Raw genomic sequence first — 25,956 nt, 5'->3', positions numbered from 1 at the left:
TCTCAAAGATTAGCAACAGGAGATGCAGCTGAGAAATACCCCTCTTAAAGGTGAGCCAAAGAGTCTGTTGCATAGCAATAAATTGTCTGTGTGTGTAATACCATCAAAATAACAGATACTAGTGGCTCAGGAGTGACTTCATGCCTATTTCACAGACTTGGTGCTTGACCTAGTGAGTATATTTTCATGTCTGGATCTCAGCATTTTCTCTCCACTCTGCCTGCAAGTTGAGCACTGTCACTTACCGAGCAGCATGTACAAGGCCAGAATCAGCAGGCTTATTCAGCCAAGGTTTGCATGTGTTTCTGGACTGTAATAACCAGGAGTTTCCTAGAGCTTTCAGCAGGCTCTCAGGGTAGCTATCAGATTCCCTACAGCTACCATGAGAAGTGATAAGTGGGCCCTGCTCACCTTGTCACTTCTGTAGGGAATACCTTGCTTCAAATGAGTTGGGAGGCAAGTCTGCATACGGGTGTCCTTATGCACCCCCACTGTGACTCCTTCATAGGACCAAGGTTGCCCACAACCCTGTACTGAAGGAAATGCTAGTTTTGAACATAACTATATCTGGGTCTTGTCCTGTCTTTCAAATCTCACAGGTCTGTATAAACCTTCAGGAGATCACTTTAGGTGCCGTAAATGGCAAGCTTGATGGCTCAGGCTGCATTTCATCTTGCCTGACTTCAGCTAGAGAAGGTTCCAGCATGCTTGGGTTAAGCTAGTTCTCTAGTTGCTGGAGTGAGATGGTCATCTGCAGAGGCTGACTCATCTCTTCCCCTTTAGGATCGTCTGGCACGAACAGCCCTTGGGAGATGCTGTTTCTTCTCTACTGACTGTACAAGGAGGCTGGACACCTAGATTTTAAACAGCTAACGGTAATACAAAGGCAGGGACCTTTCTGCGACCAGCTTTGATAGTTGCATCCTTGTTTCCAAGCTCTTACAAATGGAAGGCAGTGGGGGGACCTCTCCTCCAAAAATCATCTCGCACTTCCTTCCCCCTCTCCCAAAGGTGGTTCCAGTTCTGTGCTGGGACCACAGACCCCAGCAGTAGCAGTGAGTGGAAATATTTTGCAGGCCGGCATGAAGACTATCGCAGTGACTGCCTACCAGTTACAGATTGCTCACAGTCCACGGCAGAAGCAGCATTGCCAGCTGAAGCAATTTTACTGGAAACCTCCAGTCCCTCTGCGTTTCTTAAGGCATGTGAGTGCTGGGGCTAAGAAACAGCATACATGTCTTGGCTTTAAGAGGATGTAGGGGGAATTTTCTGTCCTTCCCGGTTATGGAGGAACACTTGAAAATAACAAGAGCGACTTCAAGGCTCAGAAATATGGAAGGAAGAGCCCAGTGTTGATTCAAAAGAAAAAGCAAATGTCTTAAGTTCATCTGTAAAACTGGTCCCCCCCAAAAAAGCCCTTGGGAAATGTAATTCTAATCCAAGTGAGATACTTTGTGAAATTAGGGTGGCTTCACAGCGGTTTTGGGTGAGAAAAGGGACATTTGGGCAGCAAGGGAAAATTCAACCAATATCAGGAAGTCCTGGGTTTTGTTTTGAAAATTTTATAATACAAAATCAGAGCAAAATATTCAGGTTTTATTGAAATAATGCATTTAGACTGAGGATTATTTTTGACATTTTCTTCAGGGGAATTTAAAGAAAAAGCTTTTTGCTGTTCCAAGTGGAAGCAGAAATCCCCATTTCTTCTCTGGAGTGAAGTTGCAAGTCTCCATTTGGCTTCACCTGTTGGGGAGTGGCTGCTTGTGATCCTCTTTCTGGCTGCTAAATGTCATTTGCCATGCTTAAATAGTTTAAGAGCAGAAATTTCTCCACAAAGCCGGCTTCCCCCCCCGCCCCCCGCCAAGCACTGATTCATGGTGGAAATTTATCTGTTAGGACAAAACATCTTGTTGGACAGCACGTTGGATCAGGGTGGAATTTGAGAGATGCTTTGCCCAGAGTCTCTAAAGATTAGACATCCACATGGGTTAGACGAGAACCAGACCTGAGCTCCTGCCATCCAGCACCTCTAAAGCAAAACTGTGGCATTTGTCCCCCATAATCTCCCCTCGGTGCTGTTTGACTTTGTGTAAATAAGGATTTGCTGCCCAGAGGGAGGCTTGAGAGCCGGAGTGGAGGGCATCCGTCTGCTCTGAGTCAGGCCCGAATTCCAGTGCGTGCTCCCTGCCCACTGGCCACAAAGCCGCTGGCTGTTCTGGTTTCTCTCTCGTGCTTTCGAAGAATGTCGGTAGGACTCTGCTTCATTCCCCGGCAGAAGGACAACAGGCTTTGCAACACTGACATTTTTCCACAATAAGGAAGCGTTGTTTTCTCGCCAGCCGGGCTGCCGAGAGGTTTGTTCGGAAAGACTTGTCAGGAGGTGCCTTTGCTTCTCTGCCAGCTCCGCTTTGGCATTGCATTGCTCTCACGTCCCCCCGTTTTGAGCATGAACGGATTCCTGGCTCTGTGGCTCTCTGGATCCCAGATGGGCAGTGCAGTCCCCCCAGGACACCCCTCGCTCCCCCTTTCTGTTACCTCTCTGGAAGAGTGAAGGGAGATGTATAGCCAAGCCCTAATTAAGAGTGCACCGTGGCAGCAAACGGTACGTGCTGTTGCACAAGAGATCAATGAACTGCTGGCCTGGCTGAATGTCAGCCCAGCTGTGACCTCATCCTTTGCCCTTTTAAGAGCAAGGGACTGTAGCACCTTAATTTATTAGCGGCTGGGTTGTTTTTTTTCTCCCCCTCAGATACAGATGCTTTCAGGATTTGGTTTAGAGTGAGGTTTCAATCATTTAAAAGGCTAATGCTGTTCTTCTAAACCCTCCAAAAGGATTTGAGGTGCTTGGATTTGGGTTTCGCATCCTGACAACAATAAAATCATCATCGTGATTGAAGGGGAAACGGCCCATGCTGGTCATCCTACAGGATAGCTGTCTGCAGCCTATCTCCAGAGCTCTGTCTGGATGAGTTTTAAATTACCTACCTGATGGCGTTCCTCTTCCTTCTCTTGGCGAGTTGTTCTGTGTTCTAAAATAAGCTTCACAAGCAATGCCATTTCTCACAGCGTGAAGGCTTCCCGTTGTGAGGATCCATTATTTGTGCAGCCTAATGAAGTGAGATAGACGTGGTAAGCGTCAGCATCCTTTCTTCCCAACAGCCAGCTTCTGCAGAAAAACGAAAGTGCATGAAACTCTCTCTTTGGGACCCAAGGGCCAGCAAAGGGATTTAGCAACTTGGTTATGATATTTGGATCTGCTTAACATTCATACGCTCTACTATGTCATGAGCTGCAGGCGTTTATCCAGTTGAAGTGGCAAAGCAGCTTGACAAGTTCTTAGGACATGTTGTTCGGGCCTCCGGGGTGGAAGGGAAATGCTGTTAATATGCCCCTTTGGTGTGTTTTTTTCCCCTGTCAGCTTTGCAAAGGCGCCTTTGAACTCTTATGTGGAGCCAGATTTATTTTCTCAGCATGATCTAGCCACGTTTTGGCTGTGCGTCGGAATACGCTTTAGAAATCAGCAACAGACAGAATGTAACACCAGGAAACTGTGTTGGTTTGATTTCTCTTGCACTAGAGGTTTTCTTGTCTCTTGTAACCAAAAAAATAGTCCCCTCATTAAGAAGAGAAAGGGAATGCTTCACCGCCGGGTCCCGTCTGATACAAAGCCCTTATGGAGAAGGCAGACAGTGGCCAGCAAGCCTGGGCATGAGCAAGCACTGGGGCTAGGTGCCTTTCATCTATTTTCTCTCTCCCTATTTATAGAATGTGGGAGAAGCTATTGGGATCCGTGTTCCTGCTCCTGCTGTGTCTCTGCCTGGCTGCTATTGCAGCATTCGCATGGCTGAAGCAAAGTCAGGATTTGATTTCAGTAGGAACAGAGTGAGTCTGCAAAGCCGCTGAGAAAGGAAAGGGCCCTGAAGTCTGAGAGCACTTTTTAATTGCATGCTGGCTTTGCTATAGCAACCAAAAATATGTTTATTGACAGGGCGGTGTGGCTTCAGTTATATTCTTGGAGAGCATTCCCTGACGGCCCCGTCCGACATTAACTCTCAAGAGGCGTGCTAGCAGTGAAGCTTGCCACATGCGGTATTGTCTCGATAGGAACAATGTACAGTCATTCATGAGTGACAATTAAATGTGATAGCGAGTTGGAAACGTGGGGTTTGAGTCCTTCAAGTGGATGCTCAGGAGGTGAGCTAAACGTTGTGGGACCAAAACTTTGAAATACCTTGGTCATTTTTGAAAACAGCGTGCAGGCTCCAAAGTCAGCTTGAAAGTGAGTTGGTTTCTGCATAGATCTTCTAGCATCCCACACCTTCAGATCATCTAATGGAGAGACAAGGGACCAGCTTTGCTTTTATCTTCCTTTCCTAAATAAAAACAAACATACCACTTCTCTCTCTTTCAGAAGCAGCACAGTTCAGTTTTTTTGGGGAGGTCTCAAAATAGCCAATGACCTGGCAGGAACTTAGTTTGGACTGTGGTATGGGACTCCCATGGTCCGAGGCTACAGCCTGAGGTGATTTGGTTCTTTGTCTGCTTTAGGACAACTTCTTATTTCTGCTGTTTTTTTGTTTGCAGGGACATGATTCATGGGTGCCTTTGGCCTCTTTCCCGGTGCAGACTCCACATCCTTAAAAAACGGCAAGTATGGAATAGCCTGACCACAAATATTTCAACAGAAAACAATATCTACTCCACCTACTTTCATCTGGCTCTGCTACAGGTGCTTTGTTACGCTGGAGGTGGCTTATTCAGCGATTGCAGATGATAAAGTTGTGTTTCCATTGTCATCCAGCTGAAAGGTCCCCAGCAAACGTGGGACCGTGTAGGCACCGGTGCTGAATGCACGTGTTGGAAGACACGTGGCTTCCCACCATGCCAAGGAGATCTGTGCGTGAGGTGAGTAGGAGTTTCTCCGGGTAGTCCCCAGATGTGCTGTCAGGGATATAAACCCACCAGCTCCGGGGCCCAAGCCAACCTTTTCCTAAAGAAGTCAAGGATATATTTTTCTGCATCATCTCTGAAGCAGTTGGATTTGGAGGGTCACAGCAGTCCAATCCAGCCTCGTCATGGGAGATGGCTTTGAAGGGTGCAGAGCTGTTTTCTCTCTGAGCAGTGCTTTTGGCTCCTCATCTCAGCAGGAGGGTCTGCAGCAGTATGTGGATATCTAGTGATCCCCAAGGCCAGCACTTCACCGGGCTGGAGGTGAGCATAACACTGTGAATTGCAGCACTCTTAGGTTTGTTGCCTTAAATCAAGGGTGAAAAAGAAACAAATCTACACAAGTTCTGGTCTAAGTCAGTCTACTCCTATCTGTGTTTTTGAGGTAAGTGAAAAAACACAGTGTCTTGGAGGGAGAGAAGGAAGTTGGATGCAAGCTGGCCAGAGATGTTTCTCCTTCAAAGCTTTGCTGTGGGCTACCTAAGCATACCATCACTCTGCACTTGGCTGGATTTAAACACTTACCACCAAAAAGAGTTTTGTGTGGACTCTGCTGAATGCTTGTATTCTGTCCTGAAGGCTAAAGAAATACAGGAGATCATCTTAATGGAAATAACCACCTCTCCCACGCCTCCTCTGTGGACTCTGCTGCAAGAATAGCACTCTGTGTTTCAATAACACTTGTACGTTGCAGAGCTGGTTTGGTGAGAGCTGCCCTTGGATGTGCAGGCAAGTGTCTAGGTATGCCGTTGTGTTCTCCAGCAAGAGCCTTTAGAGGTTTAGAGAAGGAGGTCAGTGAGGATCTAAGGACAAAAGATCGATTGTCGCCTAGGGCTCTGTTTCTTGAGCTTGATGGACTTTGTGTAAGGTCACCCCAGAGCTGAAAGATGCCTTCTTCATGCTGAGAGCATCTACCATGAATCTCCTGTATGGTTTCTTCTGCGTAGGATAAGGCTGAGCCATCCCTCCCTTCAGTCCACTTCTGTGAAACCTTCTTGGGCTATATAATGTCTTTGAAATGCTTAACTGTGCCGTGGCTGGTCAAAAATAACCAAAGAGGGGACCGGGATGGGCAAAGGAGGATGCTCACTCACTCACTGCTGAGACCAGTCTAAAAGGCCTGTTGAAAGAGTTGCAAAGTCCAGCCTGGGATCTCCTCCCTTGCTAGACTTCGTAGCAGGGCCGTGTAGATTTTCCTGAGGGTAGATCTTCTGTCTTTTTCCTTGGCGCTGGAAGAAAAAGACGAGACAGCATCATTTTTTCTGCTGTTGCGGGGAGGACTCTCAGTGGAACAGCTCTGCAAGGGGGAGGTTTGGGGTTTTTTTGATGTTCTGAATATGTGCAACTAGGAGCAACTGTGGACTGTGAGGCATGTACATCCCTCTCCCTCCCGATGGAGATGCGTGTGGGAACTGACGGGCTACCGTGGTGAGGCTGCAGGTGCAGGTGTTCAGTTCTGCAGAATAACAGGGGAGGTGAAGTGGTTTTCCCAAGGTGATACTGGAAGAATGTGGCAGGGCTGGCAGATGAATGCAGCTACACTGATGCTGTGCTTCAATTTTATAGTCCATCCTTCTTGTCTGCTTCTTCCCACATCCCTGCAAATCCATGCCCTTTTAATGCAATCAGAATTAAGGCAGGTAGAAATAGATAAGTTGGGACTGCTCGGCTTCCAGCATGGCACAACAAGGTTGCGGTGCCAATTGCTTTACCAAGAGGTGAGGGCAGCATGCTCCTGCTGCAAGGGACTCTCGTGCAAGAAGAATCTGAACACCCCTTGGGAGCAGTGGAAATAGTTATTCTGGATTCCTCCAGCCAGGAGCCTGCCAGCTGGTTCCTGCCTTCCAAAGTGCAAGGGTTGATTTTCCATGAAATTTGACCACTTTTTGTCACAAAACTTGCAGGAAAAGAATTTTCTCTGCGGCTTCTCCCTCGCTGTCAGATTTGGCTGAAATTGGGCAATGTATTCAGAAATGGTATTGATGAGGGACAGGCAAGACAGAGGACTTGATTGCAGACATCTCATTTCCTTAGAAATCTGGCTAAAAATAGGAAAGGAACATAACGGAGGCTGCTTTTTCTTGACAGCCCCCCCTCTTTCCCAGCTGGGAATCGGCTTTTGTCCTGAAATCTGAGGTTTATTGCTCTTGCTGTTGTCTTCTGGGCTCCAGATGTAGTCAAGCTGTGAACGTGTCTCTTGTCAGCTTTGGAGAAGCGGTGCAGGAACACGGTTGTCGTGAGTGGCTGATGCACAGAAAGACGCACACAGGGAAGAACACGCCAGCTTGCGATGGCAAGATGAATTTCTGGGTGACGTCTGCTTGCCCTCCAAGGAGAGCCCTCCCAGGACAGTCCCTGTTTTATCCAGGGCCCCTGTCTTCAGCCAGACTTTGTCCCAGCAGCATTAACAGCTACGCCTCTCCTGTTGGCAGCAGCAATACTTTTGATAACCCTTCTCGCTGTTCGAGGTGAGACACCTGCTTAGGTGCTAGTTGTGTACTAATATCTTCTGTAGGCATCAGTGATGTTTACTTTCAACACATGATACTGTCTATAAATATCGGGCGGGTTTCGTGTTACCTTGAGCACCATCCAAGGTGGCGGGGATGGTCTGTGCTCTGCTGCAAGCAGAGTCACCCGAGACGGTCAGGCAAAGAGATCCCCGAGCCAGAGAAATGACTAAAGCCTTCGGAAAAGAGACCAAATCCCTAGCGCAGGCATTTGACTGCTCCACACCCTTGGTCAGGTCCCTTCTGCTGGAGTTTGCAGTGCTGGTGTCGTCTGTGCATCTGCGCCGCACGGGCAAGCTGCGTCCTGGAGTTTGCTGAAGACAGTCAAGATGTTGCAGGTCCTTCCCCTTCTTCCCAGCACTCTGTGCACCCACAACACCCATCCACGCCTGCTCCAGCTGCTGCTCTGAGCAGTTACACATTACCTGTGCCCACACTTGTACATACACACACGCATGTAACCCCTTGCTCTTGGGTATAGCCTTACACTGTTATTTAACAGCCTTGCGATGCTGCTGCACCAAAGCGCGTGCACAGTTTGGTTCCAGGCCTGATGTGAAGTCTTAGCCCTTTGACATCGATGGGGATTTCATCGCTGATTTGTGCGGAGCCAGGATTTGCTCCTTGCCTTGCTCGTGCTCGATGCGCTACCGGCTGTGCAAAGCGAGCAGGGTCTGCCCGGCCGAGTTTGGTGAGGACCAAACTGCACCTGAAAGATGGAACGAGGGGAAAGACTGGGGGCTAAGCCAACTTGACTTGTCTTTATTAACTTGTCTTGCACACAGGAGCGGCCGAAGATGAGATCGTGATTTCGTGCAGGGAACCGGGGGTGGGGGGGCAGCACCCTGGCCGTGTTTCCCCGTCCGGGGAGGTGCTGCACCGCTTCTCCACTCTCTCCTCGCTTCGCCCCCTTTCAGGTGAGCAGCTCCCCAGGCCAGCAGCTGCCTTTCCTTTGCCCGAAGGGTCCCGGCGAGAACCACCCAGGGCCTCTTGCGTGCGGGGAAACTGAGGCACGAAGCGTCCCTCGCCCGGCTCCTCCGGGACGAGGTACCGGCCGCCTCCGCCGCCCGGCGGGGATGGAGGAGGAGGAGGAAGAGGAGGTGGGCATCACACGGGGACCGCCTGCACCGAGCCCAGGGGCTGAGCCCGGGCCGGCCCTCGGGGCGGAGCCGCCGGTGCAGCGCCCGGCGGAGCGGGGAGAGCGGCCGAGCCCCGGCCCCGGCCCCGGCCCCGGCCCGGCCCCGGGATGAGCTTCCCGCGGCCCCTGCGCCGCTCCGTGAGCCTCAGCCCGGCCCGTTCCCTGCGCCTCGTCGTGCTGGGGCAGAGCGCCGTGGGCAAGACAGGTAGGACGGGGGACCCCCGGCATCCCTCCCCGGGTCTCCTTCCCCGGGAATGCGGGGTCGAGCCCCCCCCCTGGGGGGGTCCAGCCGGGGGTGGGCAGCAGGCGGGAGCCGTTTCAGAAAGCCGGGATGGGGAAGGAGTTTCTCCGGGGGGCGGCATGGCCCAGGTGGACCCCCGAGCCCCTCATGTTTAAGGGCACGGAGGTTCCCCCCCCCCCTCCCCGCGAGTTTTAGCGGTGGGCAGCCAGGGGCTCGTCCCGAGGGGGGGTCCGTGGCAGAGCGGTCGCGGGCTGCGTGGGGAGCGCAGGGCAGGGGGTCAGGGTTGGGACGTTGCCGACCGTGGGAGCTTTCAGGACGGAAAGCCGAGCTCGGGTTTGTGCTTTACCGGGTACTTGGAGTTTGCTGCTTGTTTCTAGCAAAGGCAGCGGGTTCGCGGAGCCGCCTGTTAACAGCGCTGCGTTTAGTTTTCCTTTAGGAAAACTCCCTTTCCCTGCGCTTTGCTCAGCGCTCTCCATCTGCGGCTGCCGGGGTGGGGATTTGGGATGCTGAGCCGGGAGCACCTGAGCTCCCTCCTTCACCCCCGCTCCTGCCCGGGGATCATCCTTCCACCCCTTCCCGCTCCCCTGTCCCACACTGCGAGCACCCAGGGGCGAAGGCGGCCTCTGCTCCATTTCTGCGCAGCATCCAGCGTGCCACAAGCGGGGTCGAGAGGTGCCGGTCGCTGGCAAGGAAAGGTGCGCATCTGCACGGGTCCACGTTGCTTTTACTGCTGCAGGGCAGGGGAGCAGGGATCCATGCAGAACTCGGGGGGGGGACATGGCCGGGACTGCCATGTCCTTGGTGACAGGGCAATGTCCCGCTGGCTTGCCACTCCGGAAAAAGCATAACCTTTAAATACGCTGCGGCGGTGGCACCTCTGCCTGGCTTGCGGCCAGCAGCTTTGGCTCTTGGTGCCGTTGAAGTTGCGTTTCCATATACAGTAACCGGTGAGCCTCTTGCCTGGCATTAGTGAAAAATCATGATTTCTCTGATTAAATTAAAGGAGGCAACTCCCAGATCTCGATTAGCAGCCCAGCACCAGGGAGCGGGAGCACAGGAATGGGGCTCAGCTCCGGGCGTACCCAGAGCACTGGGGGGGGGTCCATGCAACAGTGTTTGGCCTCAAAGTCTCTGCAGGCAGATGGAGCCGTGAGCGATGGTTGTAGAAAGCGTACGAAGTGCTTTGGCTCGCCCCGCACCCCGGCCTGCACGCACATATTTCCCCCGCCGGCGTTAATCCCACCCAGAGTGGAGCAGGCGCCTGGAAGCTTTGGGCCTCTCCTATGGGCAAGCGAGAGGCCGCTGTAGCTCCTCCGTAGGGTCGGATCATGCTGAGGATCTTAAAAGGTTCCTCCAGCCGGGTTCGGCCCCGGTGCCCTCCCCGCTGGCTGCCGCCGCAGGGCTGGGTATCGCCTGGGGCCGATCTGCAGCGTCTGCCTTGCAGCAGCTCAGCTCTGTGGGTGCCTGCAACCTTCGCGCCCTTCAGCAGCACGTTTTTGGGCTGTGATGGTAACACAGGCTGTGAAATCAGGGCAGAGGGAGGTAACTGATACCTGGCTCGTGCAGAAGAGAGCCGGAGCGTGCCAGGAACTGGGAGCAGTCCCTGGGAACAGCAGGCATGCGATCTCCCGCAAGCTGGCAGCCACCCTGACGCAGGGCTCTCCCATCTCTGTCCCCTTGGGTGCTGTCCTGCACGTCCTCTCCTGCAAGGGAACAGAGTGTCATCTTCCTTGGGTGTTGTGCCCGAGCTGCCGGGTCCTGCTGCCTCCGAGCCCCTGTGCCAGATGGAGCTGGGGGCGAGGAAACTTCTAAGTGCTTTCCCCTGCCCGGCGGGGCAGCTAACACCCTGGGTAATGGACCATGAGCATCTGGCCTGAGGGACCCACATGTGAAACGCGAGGAAGGAGTCAAAAGCATCAGCATCATCGCTTGAGCTCCCAGGGCTGGGCAGGACGGACTGCAGGAGGTGCCTGGTCCCAAGATGGGGCTGCCCAAGCTGGCTAGGAGACAACGGGGTGCAATGCATGGGGATCCCCTGTTTTGGGGAGGGGAAGCAGGAGAGGGTGAAGGCAAGTTTCATCCGAACCCATCCCTGAGCTGCCAAGCTCCTGGTCCTGGTGGGATGGAAGGGTTGTGAGCGAACCCCACGCTGGAGCATCCCCTGGGCGAGCCGCTTGGGAGAGCTGAGTGCGCTGAGGGTGTCAACAATCAAAAGGGCAATGAAAATCCAGACAGCTGCAAAAGGGGGCAAAATCCATGCAGTTCTCGGCAAAAGAGTTTGATTTTTTTGGAGCAGTTGGGAAATCTTCAAGACCTGGTGATCCAACATCCCAGATCCTCTGAGCAGGGACAGGTTTGAGTGCAGACCCGTGGCTGAACCCCATTGGTAGTTTAAAGATTTGGCCCAGGCTGTGTAAATCACCTGCGGGGGGCTTAAATCCAGCCCAGCCAGAGCTTGCGTTATCTTCTGTCTTCTGCTGTTGATGCTAGCCAGTGTAAACTTTGCCATACTTCAGAGGAAAGCTCTGCTTTACAAAACACAAACCAAAGATGAATTGATGCTGTAAGCCGTTACGCTTGCAACAGAGATGTGTTATGCAGCAGCATAAACAGAGCAGCACGTGGGTGTGCAGGGCTCAATGTGATCCTGGAGGTACCCAGCCAGCCCCTGCAATGGCAGGTTAATCACGCATCGAGCCATTCCATGGTCATTCCTAGAGACCAAATTCAATATAAAATTAACTCGTTCAGCTTTCGGGCTCTCCAAGGAGAGCCCTTTCTGAGGTTACTTATGTTCAAGATGGGGAAAAAAAAATTCCTTATAAGGCTGCGTGGATGTGCTGACGCTTTTCTGCCTGCATCTACTTCTTCCGATTGGCAGCTTTGCTTGTGTTCTTGCGTTCCAGCCAATTTTTAATCAATTTAATTGGCTCCTCTTCTCAAACAACACCATGCGCTCCGGCTTTGGGTGGCTGCCTAACATATGACACAGAATCAGGTGCTTTCTAGAAATTGAGCCTGACTTGTCTTGCTCTCTCCCTGATAATTTGGTCACCTCTTTGAAGGTGCTGATACATGCTTCCTGTGGGGTCCTTGGTTATCTCCACAGAGCAGTTTTGCTAAACTACATGCTTGTTCCATCAAATCCCTTCTCTGACGGGCAGGATTTGAAACCCAGAGGTGGCTTGGAAGGTGAGAGGATGGCGAATCCCCCAAACAGGAGCCGGGCAGGTGTAGGAGGGCAGGAGAAGCTGCTTGGGACAGAGATGCTGGGGCTGAAGAAGCAGAAAGCCTGGCTCAGGTGGGAAGCCACATTCCCAGGGCAAACGCACAGATCCTGACCGGCGCGGTGTGGATGTGCAGCAGCAAGACATGGGGGGACATTTGCTGATGGCCAGCTGGGACAAATTGCTCCCAAATTTGCATGGGGAAGGCAAGCTCAGTGTGGGAGTGCACCAGCCCTGCCTGGTGTTAGTTTTCCATCAACATCTTGTGGTTTTGAGGGGGTTTGTCCTGGTTTTGGTGAGGTTTCTTCTCCCTTCGCACTCCTGCTCTGTTTCCTTCCTCCCGCTGCGCTGACGCCTGGTGCACAGCTTCTCCATCCCGTCCCTCCTGGGCTCTGCACTCCTGCCTTGCTCTTGCTGGCTTTTTTTCCCCCCATTCCCACTCATTTTCCACCAATTTCACTTTCTGCTCCTGTTGCCTTTCCAAGCCAGCTCTCAGCCTCTCTGCTGCTTTTCACTCCCGTCCCTGCACAGCCTGTCTGTACCTATTACCATCATTAACACCTCGAAGGGCTTAAGCATCACTTCCATTAGCTGTGCTCCTGTGCTCCCTTCAGCCTCCAAACCATGGCTTTCTCTGTCTACACCAGAAAATCACACCCAAGCATCAACGGTGCATTTTCGAAGCAGCTGCGTTGAAAAGATGTTACGTACAAAAGGCCCCGTGGAGGGTTTTGCTTTGAACAGGCATATCTGCAGCATCAGGCGCATGGATCAGCTCCTGCGCACGGAGGCAGCCTGGAAGTTCTCTGAATCAGCTTAGACCTCGAGGACCAAGTGTGAAGATTAGTTGTGTTGCCTCACTCTTTCCAAAGGCAAAGAGCAAGGCATTTCTGAAACAACATCTGAGAGGGTGTTTGCGCTGCTGCTGACTTTTCTCCCCAAAACGCAGTTCCCCTTTTTGCTCTGTAGGGAAGATCTGAGAGCCAGAGGGAAGCTCGCTCGCTCTGTGAGGGTGGAGATCTGCTTTCAGAGGTGCTAGTGCTTTCCAGGTCCACCCTGTTGCATCCTGAAGGCAGTTCCCTGCAGAAAGACATTCCAGAGGCTGGGGATGGAGGTGAAGGACAGTAGAAAAACAAGCCTTTGGGCTTGGCCAGGGAGTCCTTTGCCAGCAGAAGGGATGTCAGGAGATGCAGTTGGTCACCTGCAGTGATCTCTTTTCAAGACTGGTCGCTTCTCCTGCTGATGCGAAAGCTCCTCCAGCACCAAGGAGTTTCAAGGCCTGCATCCTGCACCGCCTCCTTTGATTTTTTCTGAGCAGAGGAGGTGTAATATTTGAACGTCCCATTGCGTTTGCTCCGTTACTTTTTCAGCTCCATGACCCAGAGCCAGGTTCCCGTAGCACTGCCGTTATGGGGCTGCTCCCGAATTATCCCCCGGCAGCCAGAGCTGCAGTTTCTCCTCGGTCCGAGCTGAGCTGCAAACCGCGGCCTCGGCATGCAGACACATCCCCACCCGCCTCCTCTGTGCGGCCGCCAGTCTCTGCCAAATCACCGCCACCCAGTAATTATCCATCCTGGATGAGACGACCCATTTTAGCAAGCCACCGCGAGCCCTGTACATCATGCCCTCACTCTGTGTGTGGCTGAACAGCACCTCGGCTTTGCTGTTGTTTGTCCTTCCCTGTGAAAGCCCAGGGGTGACCGCTTGCTCTCTGCAGGCAGAGGCTCCAAGCCATGGGCTTCCCTTGCTGGGCAAAGGAGTTGTCGTGCCGTGAGCCCCTGGCATAGCCTTGGTGACAAGTTCTCCGCTGCTGGTAAATTGATGGCAGCCAAGCACTACCCACTCCTCCTCACCTCTCCAGTATCTCCCCTTCAGCCCGAGCATCACGGCCTCCTCGCAGCTCTGCCAGGGCTTTTTCATGGGGTGCTTGAGGCTGCGGGTGTGAAAAGTCAAGTAAAAAGTCTGTCAGCTTTGCTTCAAAGCAAAAACACGTCTCTGGCCAGCTCTTCAGCGCCATGTTCCTGCATCCTCCCTTGGGATGCCACTAGCCTCGCCGCACTCTTCCTGAAACAAAGCCGGCTTGGTAGCATCTCGCCTGCTTCTGCCCATTTTCACGAGCCCCAGTCTCCTCTTGTCACCTCCCTGTGCCACCCAGGGTGCCAGCATGGGGCCCGTGATGGTCCTGTCGCGGTCCCAGGGCTGCTGCGGTGCCGGGGGAGGCTTCCCCGTGTGCCAGCTCTGGAGCAGGAGACCATGATAAAACCCAGCACTTATCAGGGCAGGGACAGATGCATTTTTGTGGCCCTTTGGCCACACCGGGGACATTTAGCAAAGCTTGATGCTCTGTTAGCAGGAGTGAGAGGTACGCTCTGGCTGCCTCACTGCCCCGTTCAGACCAGCAGGATTTTCAGCACCTCCAAATTGCTTCGTTACTTAGAAAGCCTTTGCTTTTTCCTCCCTCCGTTTCCCATTCCTGGCTATTTGCCAGCTGAGCCTCAGCCCTGCCTGCTGTCTCCATTGCTGGAAATACCCATCTAGAGACCTTGCACAATGGCAAAGCTTTTGCTACCCCTTACAGAAAAATACAAGCAGTTTCTCTGGTGGTTTTTTTTTTTTTTTGCAGTCCCCAGAGAGCTTGCCCACCTCAAACAAGCCCTTGCTCTGGAGCTGAGGTCTGTCTCCTTCAGCCTGGCTGGATGGAGAGAGACGATGAGAAGCAGTACTTTTTCCCCAGCGAGGAGAAAGCCTTTGCCATGTTTGATGGAGCTATCAGGCAAGCCTCCAGCATCAGCAGACCTCCACCCAGCCTAGCATTAGCGTGTAATTTGGGCTTCACATCACCCAGTCTCTGGTGCAGGGAGATGTGGTAATTGGATAAGAGGGGTTTAATTGCCCACACTGCCGTGCTGCGGCTGTTCCTCCTTTCCTTGCCCTTGCAAGGAGGAAAAATCGGGCCAAATGATTCGATCTCCATGTTGATGCCTTGCCAGCAGACAGAAGGGGCAGGGGTGTTTTCACGACGGGGGGTTGCTTCGTCCCCCTGCATGCCGGAGAGCTGCCGCAGGAGCAGCGAGAGGACTCCTTGCAAGGACGGAAGAGAGACAGTGGTCCCCGCTTGTGCTCCGCATCCCCGTGCTGGGGATGTGAATTCCCAGGCGCAGGCATGGCAGGAAGGTGATGTGTCTGCCCAGGGGTGGGCTGCTCCCTGGGACATCTGCTCAGCTTGTGCTCCCCCAGCTCCTAATGCTGCCGGGTGCCTTTCCAGGGCTGGTTTTGCTGCACCACGTGGCTGGCATAAGGAGGACCTCCTGGTTTGCCATGCCCCGTGTTCCTCTGACTTTCGCCTTTTGATGAATTTCATGAGATTTGGTGCCAACGGCCTTCCTGTCTCTGTGCAGTGTGCCTGGGTCAGGTTAAACAAACAGGGCTGAAATTTGTGAGACCCATCCAGGCAATTATACCGTCAGTGCCGGTGATATAGAGGGAGAGCCTGGCCCAGCACCGACTTGCCCCCACATTGAGCTCAGTGTTGGAAAGTGGTTGTCTGGAGGCCGCCAAGGGAATTGCTCACCCGGCATAAAACTTGAGCATGTACATAAATCTTTGCAGGATCAAGTCCAGAAAATGCAATTTATCAACCCCAACCACGCAGGAACGTGAATTTTACGTGTGAAGATCTGCCTTTCCCCTGCAGGTCTGGGTGCGTTCGCAGGTTGCGGCTCTGCCTGGACTTTGCCTTTTGCCGCCTGCCGAGCACGGTGGAACTCCTGCTGTCTTGGCTGCCTCCTGCGGAGCCTGACCACCTCTCTCTGCCACTTTTCGGGCTCCTGAGCTGCCGCTTCCATGCGACCTGGGAGGATGTTTCTGACAGCAGCAGTGCAGGAGAGGTTGCTGTGCTCCGGCAAGGCGAGAGATTGGGTTAGCCAGTCTCGGGGGGGGCATCGGTGTTTTCCATTGCCTTTGGGCTGCATTTCGTTGATGTGACGGGCGTTTTACTGCTGACGAGCAGGCAGCTTTGGGTAGAGGTGTCTGGTGCGTTGCTCATGGAGCTGGGCAGAGACCTCTTCCTCTGCCTGGGGCATCCCGTTGTGTGGTGGGTTTTGGTCCTTGATGTAAACGTTTGCAAAGAACATGCAAAAAGCATCTAGCCTTTTCTCAGGGCTGCAGTGAGGTTATTTTGAAGTAACCAGTGTCCACAAGCTCTGGGAATGTTTTAGGCTGTGTAGAAGTGGTGAGGTGCAAGCTGTCAGCCTGGGTGGGCTCCTGCCCATCCTGACATGCTTTTCCCATGTTGTACACGGGGTAAAGCAAGGCGGAGGACAGTCTGCACGGGGCTGCGCTGTCATCCGAGGGGGGAGAAAAGAGGGCTTGCAACAATCTTAGTCCAAGGCATCCACCTGGGCAACTGTGATCCTTTCCCAGTCTGCTTCACCCTCACCTTTTGCCACCAAGATCTGGCAATTTGCTGCTTTACTGTAGTCTTCTCTGATCATCATAGGGCAGCCCCGGCCAGCATGCAGCAATGACCCAGCCTGTCTGGGCGCCTTTGAAGATACTTTTCCCAACCCTGAAATAACCTGGTCCTCCTGCAGCTGGGTTTGTAGCATCGCTGCTGGGATGTCTTCTCCTGGTGCCCACTTGGGTGCTTTCGCGGGAGGCTGGGGCAGGTCTTTGCTCCATCCCTCCTGCCTCTATCAGCTGATGTTTTTCTGCAGTTTGATCTGACAACCATAACTGGGTTTGCTGTGGTTTTTTTACAGCATTGACCGTAAGATTCATCACCAGGAGATTCATTGGAGACTACGACCCAACCCTAGGTAGGTAAAGTCCTTTTTGTTGTTGCTTTCACTCCTGTCACTGGCTCAGCCTCGAGACTCTGGTGCACCCAGTGCCACTCCTGGCAGAGCCAACTCTGCTCCCAAACTCACCTTATTCCCTCCTCTTCCTCCTTGACTAGACTGGCAGCGGTCAGAGCCACCAGCCATCGTAGCACCTCCCTGGCTCTTGCATCCCTTTTTCCTTTTCTGTTGTTTTGTTAAGGCAAAATCTGTTGGGGTGAGCCATCAGCATTGCACGAGGAAGCACAGCGCACAGTGGGCTTAGTCATCCTTGAGCAATTTGCTGGGAGGTGGCTTTTAAGGGGAAGGAGGTATCTAAGCCACTGGAGCCGTGGCTAGTGCTTTCCTGTCTTCTAGGTTTGGGGGGGATTTTTTGCATTTGGCTTTGAGGTTTTTTTGGGTGCTGAAGTTGTGTCCCTGCTGAAGTATCCCAGAAATGACCGGTCACTGGCTGTGCATCCTTCTGCCTAACTCCTGCTGTCACCCACCGGGCTGGGAAATTCGGGAAGTCTCTGTGTTGTTCTAACCCAGCTAGTTCACAGGGGACCCCAGGGAAAGGCTTGGTTTGAAAAACAAGCTCGCCATTGCCCCATCTGTCCTTTACATCCCCGCTCCTTGCTTGTTATGGTGAATGATACTTTTTTTCCCCAGAGTGCAATTTGTTTTTCCTCTCTGCCTGCTGCTTCTTCCTCCTGTTGGGCTCGCTCCATATGATGTGATAAAACACAGACACCATACGGTGAGCGTACCTGGTGCTTCCCTATGTCGGAGGAGGGGAAAGTGCCTGGTTTATCCCGTAGTCAGCCAAGCCAAGTGGGTTTCTGCCCCATCGTGCATGGCACACGAAGCCCGGTGTGAACAAGGTGCTCCATCTGCACAGAGCGAGGCGTCCCGTCGAGCATGCTGTGCCCAGAGCGGTTGCTAAGCAGAGTGCCGGCTGGTTTTATTGCCTGATATTAGTGAAGCTCGAAGCGGTTTTTGTGCTGAAGAGCTGCCCAGATGCACGCCTTGCAGCTGCTTTTATTGCTTGGTTAGAAAGGAGCTGCTCCCCCACTGCTTCGGAGCAGGAGTTGAATGCCAGCTGGGCAAAAGGCTAGGTTGGGAGCATGAGCAGGGTTTCAAAACAAAACCCAGCTTCTCATACCCTCCTGCTGAGCCCTCTTCCTTTGCAGAAGCATCATTCCATGACCCCTTTTTGCTCCAACGCTTCGGTCACCGTTGCCTTTTTATTTCCAGCAAGGTGAAAGCCGGCCGGGTGCTGGCTGGGGATCTCCGCTGCCTGTTGGAAACGCTGGGCTCGATGCCGTGGGTGCAGGGCTGTCCTTCCCAGGTGTGGGGAGACAGGCTGAGGAGCAGGTCAAGACGTGGACTCGAAACAGGGGCCACGTGGGCTGCAGGTTGCAGCAGGTGAAAATCAACTTCTCCAGCACGGCTTGCATGGAGGCCAACGGGGTTGTCATTTGCTACCTGGGGGCTTCTCTCACACACACTTTTCTGTCTGTCCTTCTCCAGAAATGATCTACAGACACATGGCTGTCATCGACGGGGAGATGGTGCACTTTGAGATCCTTGATACAGCAGGACAGGTGAGCTCACACCGTTTCATAGCTGGCTGACCCTGGAAAATACCATCGGGGCAGCATGACTTGCCGTTGAAGGCAATCCCTGCTCTTGCACCAGGTTTAATCTGTTGTATCCAAAATGTTGATCAAGATGTGTTCATCTTGGAAAAAAGGTGTTTTGGAGAATTTATGTCTCTCTAACATCAATTACAGCGTGGCCTCAGCTAAATATTTCCTCATTCCCTTTACTGGTGTGCGGCACAGCTCTGGTCCCTGTGTTTGTGGAGCATCCTGACGGCAGGGAGACAGCACAAGGGAGCAGGAGGGTGCTCGGTCGAAGGAGCCACCAGGCACCAGGATTGCGGGCGATGGAGAGCCCTGTGCTGGCTTCCCATCTAGCAACAGCACTGCCTTTGCGTACCCGCTTTAGCGGCACAAACTCTCCCCTTGCCCACATCAGGTTGGGGCTGATATTGCTGTCTCCATCCGTCATTTTGCCCAACCCATCAAATTCCTGCCCTGGGCTACCTGTGTTGCTTTGCAAGTCACTGCTGTGTGCAAGCCCAGGCCAAAAACCTTCAGGGGGATGGTGACGGGCCCCCATGGTAGGTTTTCTAGGTTGCAAGCAGCGGCGTTGGTATTTAGGAGACGTTGGGGCTTCTGGTGTTAACACGAGCTTGTCTGCCCCGGCAGGAGGAGGATTCCCTGCAGATAGAGGAGAAGATCAAATGGGGCGACGGCTTCGCTGTGGTCTACTCGGTGACAGACAGGTGCAGCTTCGATGAGGTCATGCGGCTGTGTTTCCTCATCAACCACATTCACTCGAGCCCCAAGCGGAGCAGCGGGAGCGAGCAGCCCCCCGTGGTCATCGTGGGCAACAAGAAGGACTTGCAGTTCGACAGGATGGTGTCCACGGAGGACGGCGAAAACCTCTCCAAAGCCTTGAAGCTTCCTTTCTATGAGATCTCCACCCGGGACAGCTATGAAGAGACCGTGGCAGTGTTCAACACCCTCTACCAGGAGCTCATGAGACAGGGGCATTTCTCCCCGGGCTCCTTCAAGAGGAGAACGGTGTCGAAGCTGATGGAGAAGATCCCCAAGATGCAAGCCAGCTCCACCTTGAACTCAGCCGGCCGGAGCCTCAGCTTTAACTCCTTCAGGGACTACATCCCCGAGTGAGCGTCCCCGGTGCGGAGGCGAGAGCGACGGCCAAGCTGGGACTGAGGGACAAGTTATCCTGCTGCCAGGGCACCTGCTGCTTCAGCTCCAGGGTTGAGGGGCAGCTCGTGGGGCTGCGCTGGCTCCCAGGAGGGGAAGGTTCAGAGGTGGGGAGGGTGGGATTGGGGTACAACAGCCTTTTAAAGCCCACAGGCTTTTACAAACGGGCTTTGTGTCACCAGGGAAGATGTTCTTCGTCTGTCTTACCCTTTTGCTCCCTCTTCCTCCTCCCACACAGCTGAAGTCAGTAGCGAAGGTGGTTCGTGGTCACTTCAGTGGTGTTGGGTCCACCCTTGGAAGCTCAGAAGCGTTTTGGTGGGGATCAGACCCAGGACAGAAATGTCCGTATGGGTCTTCCCACTCCCCTAAGAAAGCTTGCTGGGTCTGTTTGTGCCCCGACGTGTGCACCCACAATGCCGGGGTGACCCCAAGGGTCGCGCTGGCTCCCGGGCTGTCGTTAGCTGTCCCCGGCTGTTGCTTCTGCTGCTCAGTGTTGCTGGTGGGTAAAATCCCCCAGCTGCTCAAAACCTTCCCAGTCTGGCCGGCTGCTCCGGGGGGTGGTTGCTGCTGATATCCCCCCCTCAGTGCCCCCAGACCCAGCCACCGCGCGGGTCAGTGAGCAGCGGAGACCAGCCCGTTTACCCATCTGCAGCCACCAGCGTCCATCTGTCGGAGCCCGGGGCTGCATTTCCATCCCAGTTTTCCCCTGGGTTTGTGAACTGAAGCCACTGCAGAGGGGCAGACCCCCACATCCCTGCCCCGTGGAGGATCTGCAGGGCCCCAGCTCTGCTGGAGCCCTTCTCCCTCCCTGGCTGCTCACAGGCTGGCACCAAGGGTGTGTTTAAAACCAAACCAGAGATCTGTTTACAGTGGGGGGAAAAAAAGCCTGTTAATCCCTGGCTTTTCTAAAAAAACATTTTTTAACATTTCAGGCTCCTTGGCGCGCTCTCCTTTAATAACACTGTAAATAAAATACTGGGAAAAGGGCAGCGAAGGCGGCAGATGTTGCTGCTCCATCTCAGGCTGAAGGCACCGCATCCTTGGTGCTTTGCTGGGGTTTCTGCCTTCGCCGAGTCTGCCCCTTATTTTTGCATCGCCATCTCGCTCAGGGCAGCCTGTCTCCAAGGGGAGGCAAGTGGAACAGACTGCATTTCTGATGCGTGTTGAAACCTTAGGCTAAGATCACGCTTCTCCATTCTAGAGGAACAGTATTCCCGGGCGGCTTCTCCTGTTAATGCCTTTGCCCTGTGACTCAGCTGAGCATAGCGCGAGCAAAACCACTGGCTGGCAATTTGAAGCATGGATGCAATGGAGCCAATGCTGGGAGGTGTAAATGATGCTCCTAGCAGGGACCCCCTTGTCTGCTTACTAATTGCCCCATCCCCAAAGGGAAAATCGCTGTGGCCTGAGAATTTGTCTTTTTGCACAGAGACAGGACAGCAAAGGCACGGAAAGGAGCAGGGCTTGCAGCGAGCGGCATCCTCCCGCAGCATCGTTTCTCTCCCTCCCTCCCACCTGATGAGGAGCACTGTGTTGCCGTTCGAGGTGAATGTGGTGGAAGACCTGCGGTGTAACGCCCATGTGCCCCCTGTAGCAACCTGTTGCATCATCTGCTGCTGCGTCCTGTGACAATAAAAGCCGAGTTAGCAACCACCTGCGATGCTCTCGTGCCTGCGAGCATGGGGACAGGGTTGTTTTATCATACTGTTTCCTTTTCAGGGAGACTGTAGCAAAGGGGTACACGGTGGGGAATACACCCTTTACATTTGGGCCAGGCACCTCCCTTACCTTCTGCCTGAGCCCCAGCACCATGTGCCTTCCTGGCTCCCTCCATCTCTCAGCAATGGGGAAAAGGCAGGCAGAGGTGCATGCCTGGGGAATGTATACAGTGGGGCTTCCTCCGGAGCATCGCAGCCTGGGGAAACCACTTATCCCACCTCCCCTCCCTGCTACAAAACCTGCACGAACACCCCTTCCCCTCTTACAGCTCCCAAAGATGTTTCCTGGGGCTCCTTGCATCTAGCCGAGGGCTTTGTCTCCAAGGGTTTCATTAAATCCCCCCTTCGTTCACATACCCACATCCCTCCTGTGGGGTGAAAATGAACCCTGTCAAGGGCCCAGGCCAAGAAAGCAATTTGGGACTGCTCCTCTCCAGCATCTTAATTAAAATCCTGAATGCCAGCAATGGGAAATGCCGCTGGGGGCTGCTGGTTCACTCACGGCTCTGCGTACAGCGAGAGCAAAACTGGGGGCTCTAAAGCCTTGAGAAGCTGGCCAAGGGGAAGCAAGGGCTGGGGGTTTTTTTTTGTTTGTTTTAATTTTTTTTTTTTTTATGGCATTCCCAAGTGGGCTGAACACTGTGAGCTGGGCTTGGGGTTTTGTGGTCTGGCAGCCGGAGCGGGTGTTTGCTGCTCGGCTCTTGGGGCTGGCTGGAAAAGAGCCGCTTTCGGGAGATGCTGAGCTGGCTGCTGCTGCCGCGTGCCAGGGACCCCGGTCAGCCAAGAGTCAGCCCAACCACGCAGCCGCTAGGACAGAGAGAGAAGAGCCCAGCAGCTACGAAGATGCAGCCTTCAGCCTCGCTCGCCAACCCCAAACCCAGCAGCTTGGGGCTGCATTAACAGTCCAGCTCAAGAGGGATTAAAAACCCCTTGGGAGGCTGAATGTACACTCGAGCCTTTTGCCATGCCACCGAGGTTTTGGGTGTCTTCAAGCGTGTTGCTTAAGTACCTGATGTCCCCAAGGCTTGTCCAAGGCACTGTATTTCCTTGCTGGCTCGAGCTCCAGGTCGGTGCAATGCTGGACACGGCAGAAACCCACATTATTTGGCACTAATTATTCGAAATGATGAATGAGAGAGGACCAGCTTGTGAGCAGAGAGCACAGCCAGCTGCCGGGAACAGCATCCTTCAGCACTCCTGCTCTCTGGGAACAGAGGAGCGCTCGGCACAGCAGGGATCACTGTCCTGAATTAACCCCAGTGCTTTTTTTATAGCACAAGGAATTCAAAAAGGTTTTTCAGCCAAAAACTCAGTGTGGTCGCTGCCCGTGTTTCAGCCTGCAGCCCCCTCACCAAGGCCAGGAGGCAGCTTGGCTTTGCTAGCCTGCTATAATTAGCAAGAAACGTCATCAGTATCAGGCTCAGTTGCTTTCAGAGAGGCCAGGGTGAGCTTGTCAGGGCTGCTAATTGCTAATTAGTGAAAGCCTTTAGTGGCTTTCCTGGGGGAGGTTCCCCTCTCAGGTACAAAGGCTTGAGGGTGCCATATCCATCACGGGTGGGAAGAGGCTTGGTGGGGACTTGGGGATTAAATGCACCCTTGGGGGTGATGCACAGGGGCACCCCCATAAATCCTAAATCCCTGTGGTGGAGGCTCTGCAGGGCTCCAGCAAGAGAGGAGGAGGAGGAAGAAGAAGAAGAATAGGAGGAAGAAGAAGGTCTCTGCCTTCTTTGGAGCAGAGCCTGCAGCTTTAGAGGCTTGGGGAGGTGGGTTAAAACCAGGTCCCTGGAGACGAGGTGCCCAGACCTCCATTTTGCAGCCCCTTGGAAGTTCTTGGTTCTTGTGGGGATGCCTGACCTGCAGCCTCCTCCTCGCTGAGAAGGGCAATGCCACTGGTAACATTAAAGGGGATTTTGGGGGTGGAAGCCAGGAGTGTGTGGAGTGAGGGCTGTGGTTTGGCTTGCCTTGCCTTGCCTTGGAGACCTCCAAAAAAACCCCCAAACCACCCTTGTGGAGGACCAGGCTTCAGGGCTGCTTAATAACCCATGCAGGAAAGAGAGCTTGATGCAGCTGGGGTATCCTATAGTGATCCTCTGGGCAAATGTTCCTGTGTGTTGTTGGAAAATGCCACCCCTCCGGGGACACGTGGGTGTCCCGAAGGCTGTCCTGCACCTGGGCACCAGCAGTCCTTCGAGCCCCATGTCTGGGCTGTGATGGCTCAGCTCCACGGATTGAAGCTGAAGAGTTTGGGTCTCATCATCCAAAAGGCATCTCCAGGGCAGTGATTTAATTTGGCGAGCATGTAGGCTGCAAATCTGCTTACCAGATTTCTGGGAAGCTTAGATGAAGCAAATGAAACAGAAATGTCCTTCCCAAAAGTTCCCTTGCCTGCCGGTCCCCAGCAGCAGCCCCCTGGCATGCCAAGCCTCCGTATTATCTCCCCTTAACCCGTCTGCAAACGCCTTCACTGAAAAAGCAAGGTGAGCGTGTATGGCGTGGGCTGAGATCAGTACATATAACTTCTTTTTTCCCCCTACATTGCACTCGGGTTGAGCCCTCTGGAGTGAGATGGGGCAGGAACCCTGCGCCGATGCTCGAGTCCTTGTTGGCACCTACTCCTCTGCTTACACACCCCATGTGGTTTTGGGGAGCTTTGTCTAAAATTAAGCCAGCTATGGGGCTGGGACTCAACTCTAGCAGCCAAAGCCTTGCTGAGAAAGTTAAAACCATGCTTAGGTGGGAAGGCTGATTTCACGGGATATGTGATCCCTTCTTAGCAAGGGGCACAGAATAAGCCTACAAGGTGGAGTGGAGCTGCTTTCTCTTTGCAGCTGCAGTCTTTATTATAAATCTTGTATTTGTTGGGGGGTTTTTTATTAAAAAACAGAGGGTTTGGGCCTTTTTGAAGGCTTTACCCAGAGGAGCAGTGTGTGGATCTGGCCTTGCCACAGCCCCAAAGAGGGGGGGGGGGGTGTTAAGGGGATTAAGGGGAGAGCAGAGCAGCTAGCAGCTTCTTCCAAGCAGTTACTGCTTTTAAACACCCAAAATAAGTACAACCTCTCCCCTAATGAATTGCTTCAATTTAAGCTCAGAGCAGAAAAATTGAGATTGGGTGTTGTGATATTTCCTGGCCTTAAGATGGCCGACCTGGGTGCCTGGGGGCTTCTGGGTCTGGGGGTGCAGGAGGGCAAGTGCCTGACAAAGGTGGTTTTCCTCAGCACAGCAGGTTCCTCTCTCCCACATTAGCAATTTAGGTGATTTTTGTGCCCTGAGTGTGCTAGCCACATGGGGTCAGTCCCTGCCACTCTCTCACCACCCTTGTTGTCCCTCAAATATCAGGCTTTGCCTGGGGTGAGAGGGGGGGCAAGGGGTACACAAGAGCCATTTCCATCCCATCGGCACTGACCAGCGCTGGCAGCTGGAGCCTGTGACTTTCCAGCTGCTTCGGATGGCTGCTGTGACACATCTGTGGAAAATTTTGGGGAGCTGAATACCTGTGGGGTGCTCTGTGCTGTCCCCAGCCCACCCTCTGCCTGAAAAACGGCTGCTTGATGTGAGACCATGCTTAAAGCTCAGATGGGCTGTGGCTGGACGCAAACAACTCGCATCTCGGTGCTCCTGGTTCAGGCGAACACGATGTGGGGGAAGAGACAATAGTCCCGAACAGTCATTTCCAAATGCTGTTACTATTTATGTGCCCACATTTTCAATGTGAGTCCTGCTGCTCGTTGTTTTACCATTATAAATAGCTGTGAAGTTGCCTGGGAGTTCATGGAAATTCAGGATTGCTTTCCGGGGGAAATCTGGGGCTGAGATTTAGGGTTTTCAGGAACTATATCACCCTTTTTCTTTTTTTTCTTTTCAACTGTTCAATAGCTTAGCTCTAATAACTAGCACAAGGCTCTATAAGGCACAGAGAATTTCAGCACAGCCAAAGGCTTTTACTGGCCCTGAAAGGAAAGGCTGGGAACTGCAACGGGGAGAAAAGCAAAAGGAAAACATCCACCACAGCACATCAGCTGCCTTGTTCCTGGGTTTCATTTTTAGGGCATCTCCTCCCGGTTAGACAACAGCACACAAACCACGGGTAGGTACCGCAGTAGAGGTGAGGGCAGGAGGATGGGGACATCGGTGCTGTCAAGCTTTGGGTGATCTTATTTGGCTCATCATTTTATTTCCTGGCTTGTATATATAATTTGGGGGGAGGGAAGGGGGGTTGGGTGTAGGCTTTTAAGGTAATATAGGATCCATCCCCACAGTGAGAGCTTGGCCAGAGCCTGTGGGATGAGGCTGCTCCCCCCTAGGGAAAATCGAGGAGAGATGCCAAGTCCTGGAGGCACTTTGCTGCTCCCACTGGTTTTCTTTTGTTCTTGGCCAGCCCACGTTTTGTTTTTTTTTTAAATAATAATATGAAAAAAAAACCCAAACAAGCATCCCCAGTATAGGCTGGGCATACCGCTGGGAAGCTGCGACTGTAATCACTGGCACTATGAGGTTGTAGGGAAATATTGATAGTAAGGGCTGGTCCTCTCCAAGTGCAGCCCTGTGCTTCTCACCTCT

The 25,956-nt window shown here is 53.2% G+C and overlaps 1 protein-coding gene and 1 long non-coding RNA gene across 4 annotated transcripts; one reads left to right on the top strand and one right to left on the bottom strand.

Annotated features, from left to right (window-relative positions):
• Nucleotides 1–1,575: 1,575 nt before the first annotated feature.
• LOC138689409 (uncharacterized) lies at nt 1,576–8,515 on the bottom strand. Its single transcript, XR_011328260.1, has 2 exons — nt 4,232–8,515; nt 1,576–3,166 (listed from the first exon to the last, which is right to left on the bottom strand). It is a non-coding gene; the product is annotated as an uncharacterized lncRNA (long non-coding RNA).
• Nucleotides 8,516–8,598: 83 nt separating this feature from the next.
• Nucleotides 8,599–21,336, top strand: LOC104319703 (ras-related and estrogen-regulated growth inhibitor). 3 transcript variants are annotated; one of them, XM_069804402.1, is made up of 6 exons: nt 8,599–8,800; nt 14,687–14,836; nt 16,824–16,880; nt 18,414–18,487; nt 19,157–19,638; nt 21,111–21,336. In XM_069804402.1, the coding sequence occupies exons 1-6, from the start codon at nt 8,704–8,706 to the stop codon at nt 21,253–21,255; spliced, it is 1,005 nt and encodes a 334-aa protein (XP_069660503.1). In that variant the 5' UTR covers nt 8,599–8,703; the 3' UTR covers nt 21,256–21,336. The 3 variants fall into 3 exon arrangements, with proteins under 3 accessions (XP_069660503.1, XP_069660504.1, XP_069660505.1); XM_069804403.1 differs by lacking the exon at nt 14,687–14,836 and having other exon boundaries at nt 8,602–8,800; XM_069804404.1 differs by lacking the exons at nt 8,599–8,800; nt 14,687–14,836; nt 16,824–16,880 and adding an exon at nt 18,169–18,308.
• The last annotated feature ends 4,620 nt before the right edge of the window (nt 21,337–25,956 follow it).

The sequence above is a fragment of the Haliaeetus albicilla genome, chromosome 16, assembly GCF_947461875.1.
Source record: "Haliaeetus albicilla chromosome 16, bHalAlb1.1, whole genome shotgun sequence".
Classification (NCBI taxonomy): Eukaryota; Metazoa; Chordata; class Aves; order Accipitriformes; family Accipitridae; genus Haliaeetus; species Haliaeetus albicilla.
This window is presented reverse-complemented; position numbering and strand designations above follow the sequence as displayed.

Coding starts and splice junctions, on each gene's coding strand:
- LOC104319703 (XM_069804402.1), top strand. CDS start 8,704: ATGAGCTTCCCGCGGCCCCTGCGCCGCTCCGTGAGCCTCAGCCCGGCC. Junction 18,488..19,156: donor TCCTTGATACAGCAGGACAG/GTGAGCTCACAC, acceptor CTGCCCCGGCAG/GAGGAGGATTCCCTGCAGAT. Junction 19,639..21,110: donor TTCAGGGACTACATCCCCGA/GTGAGCGTCCCC, acceptor CTTTTTGCACAG/AGACAGGACAGCAAAGGCAC.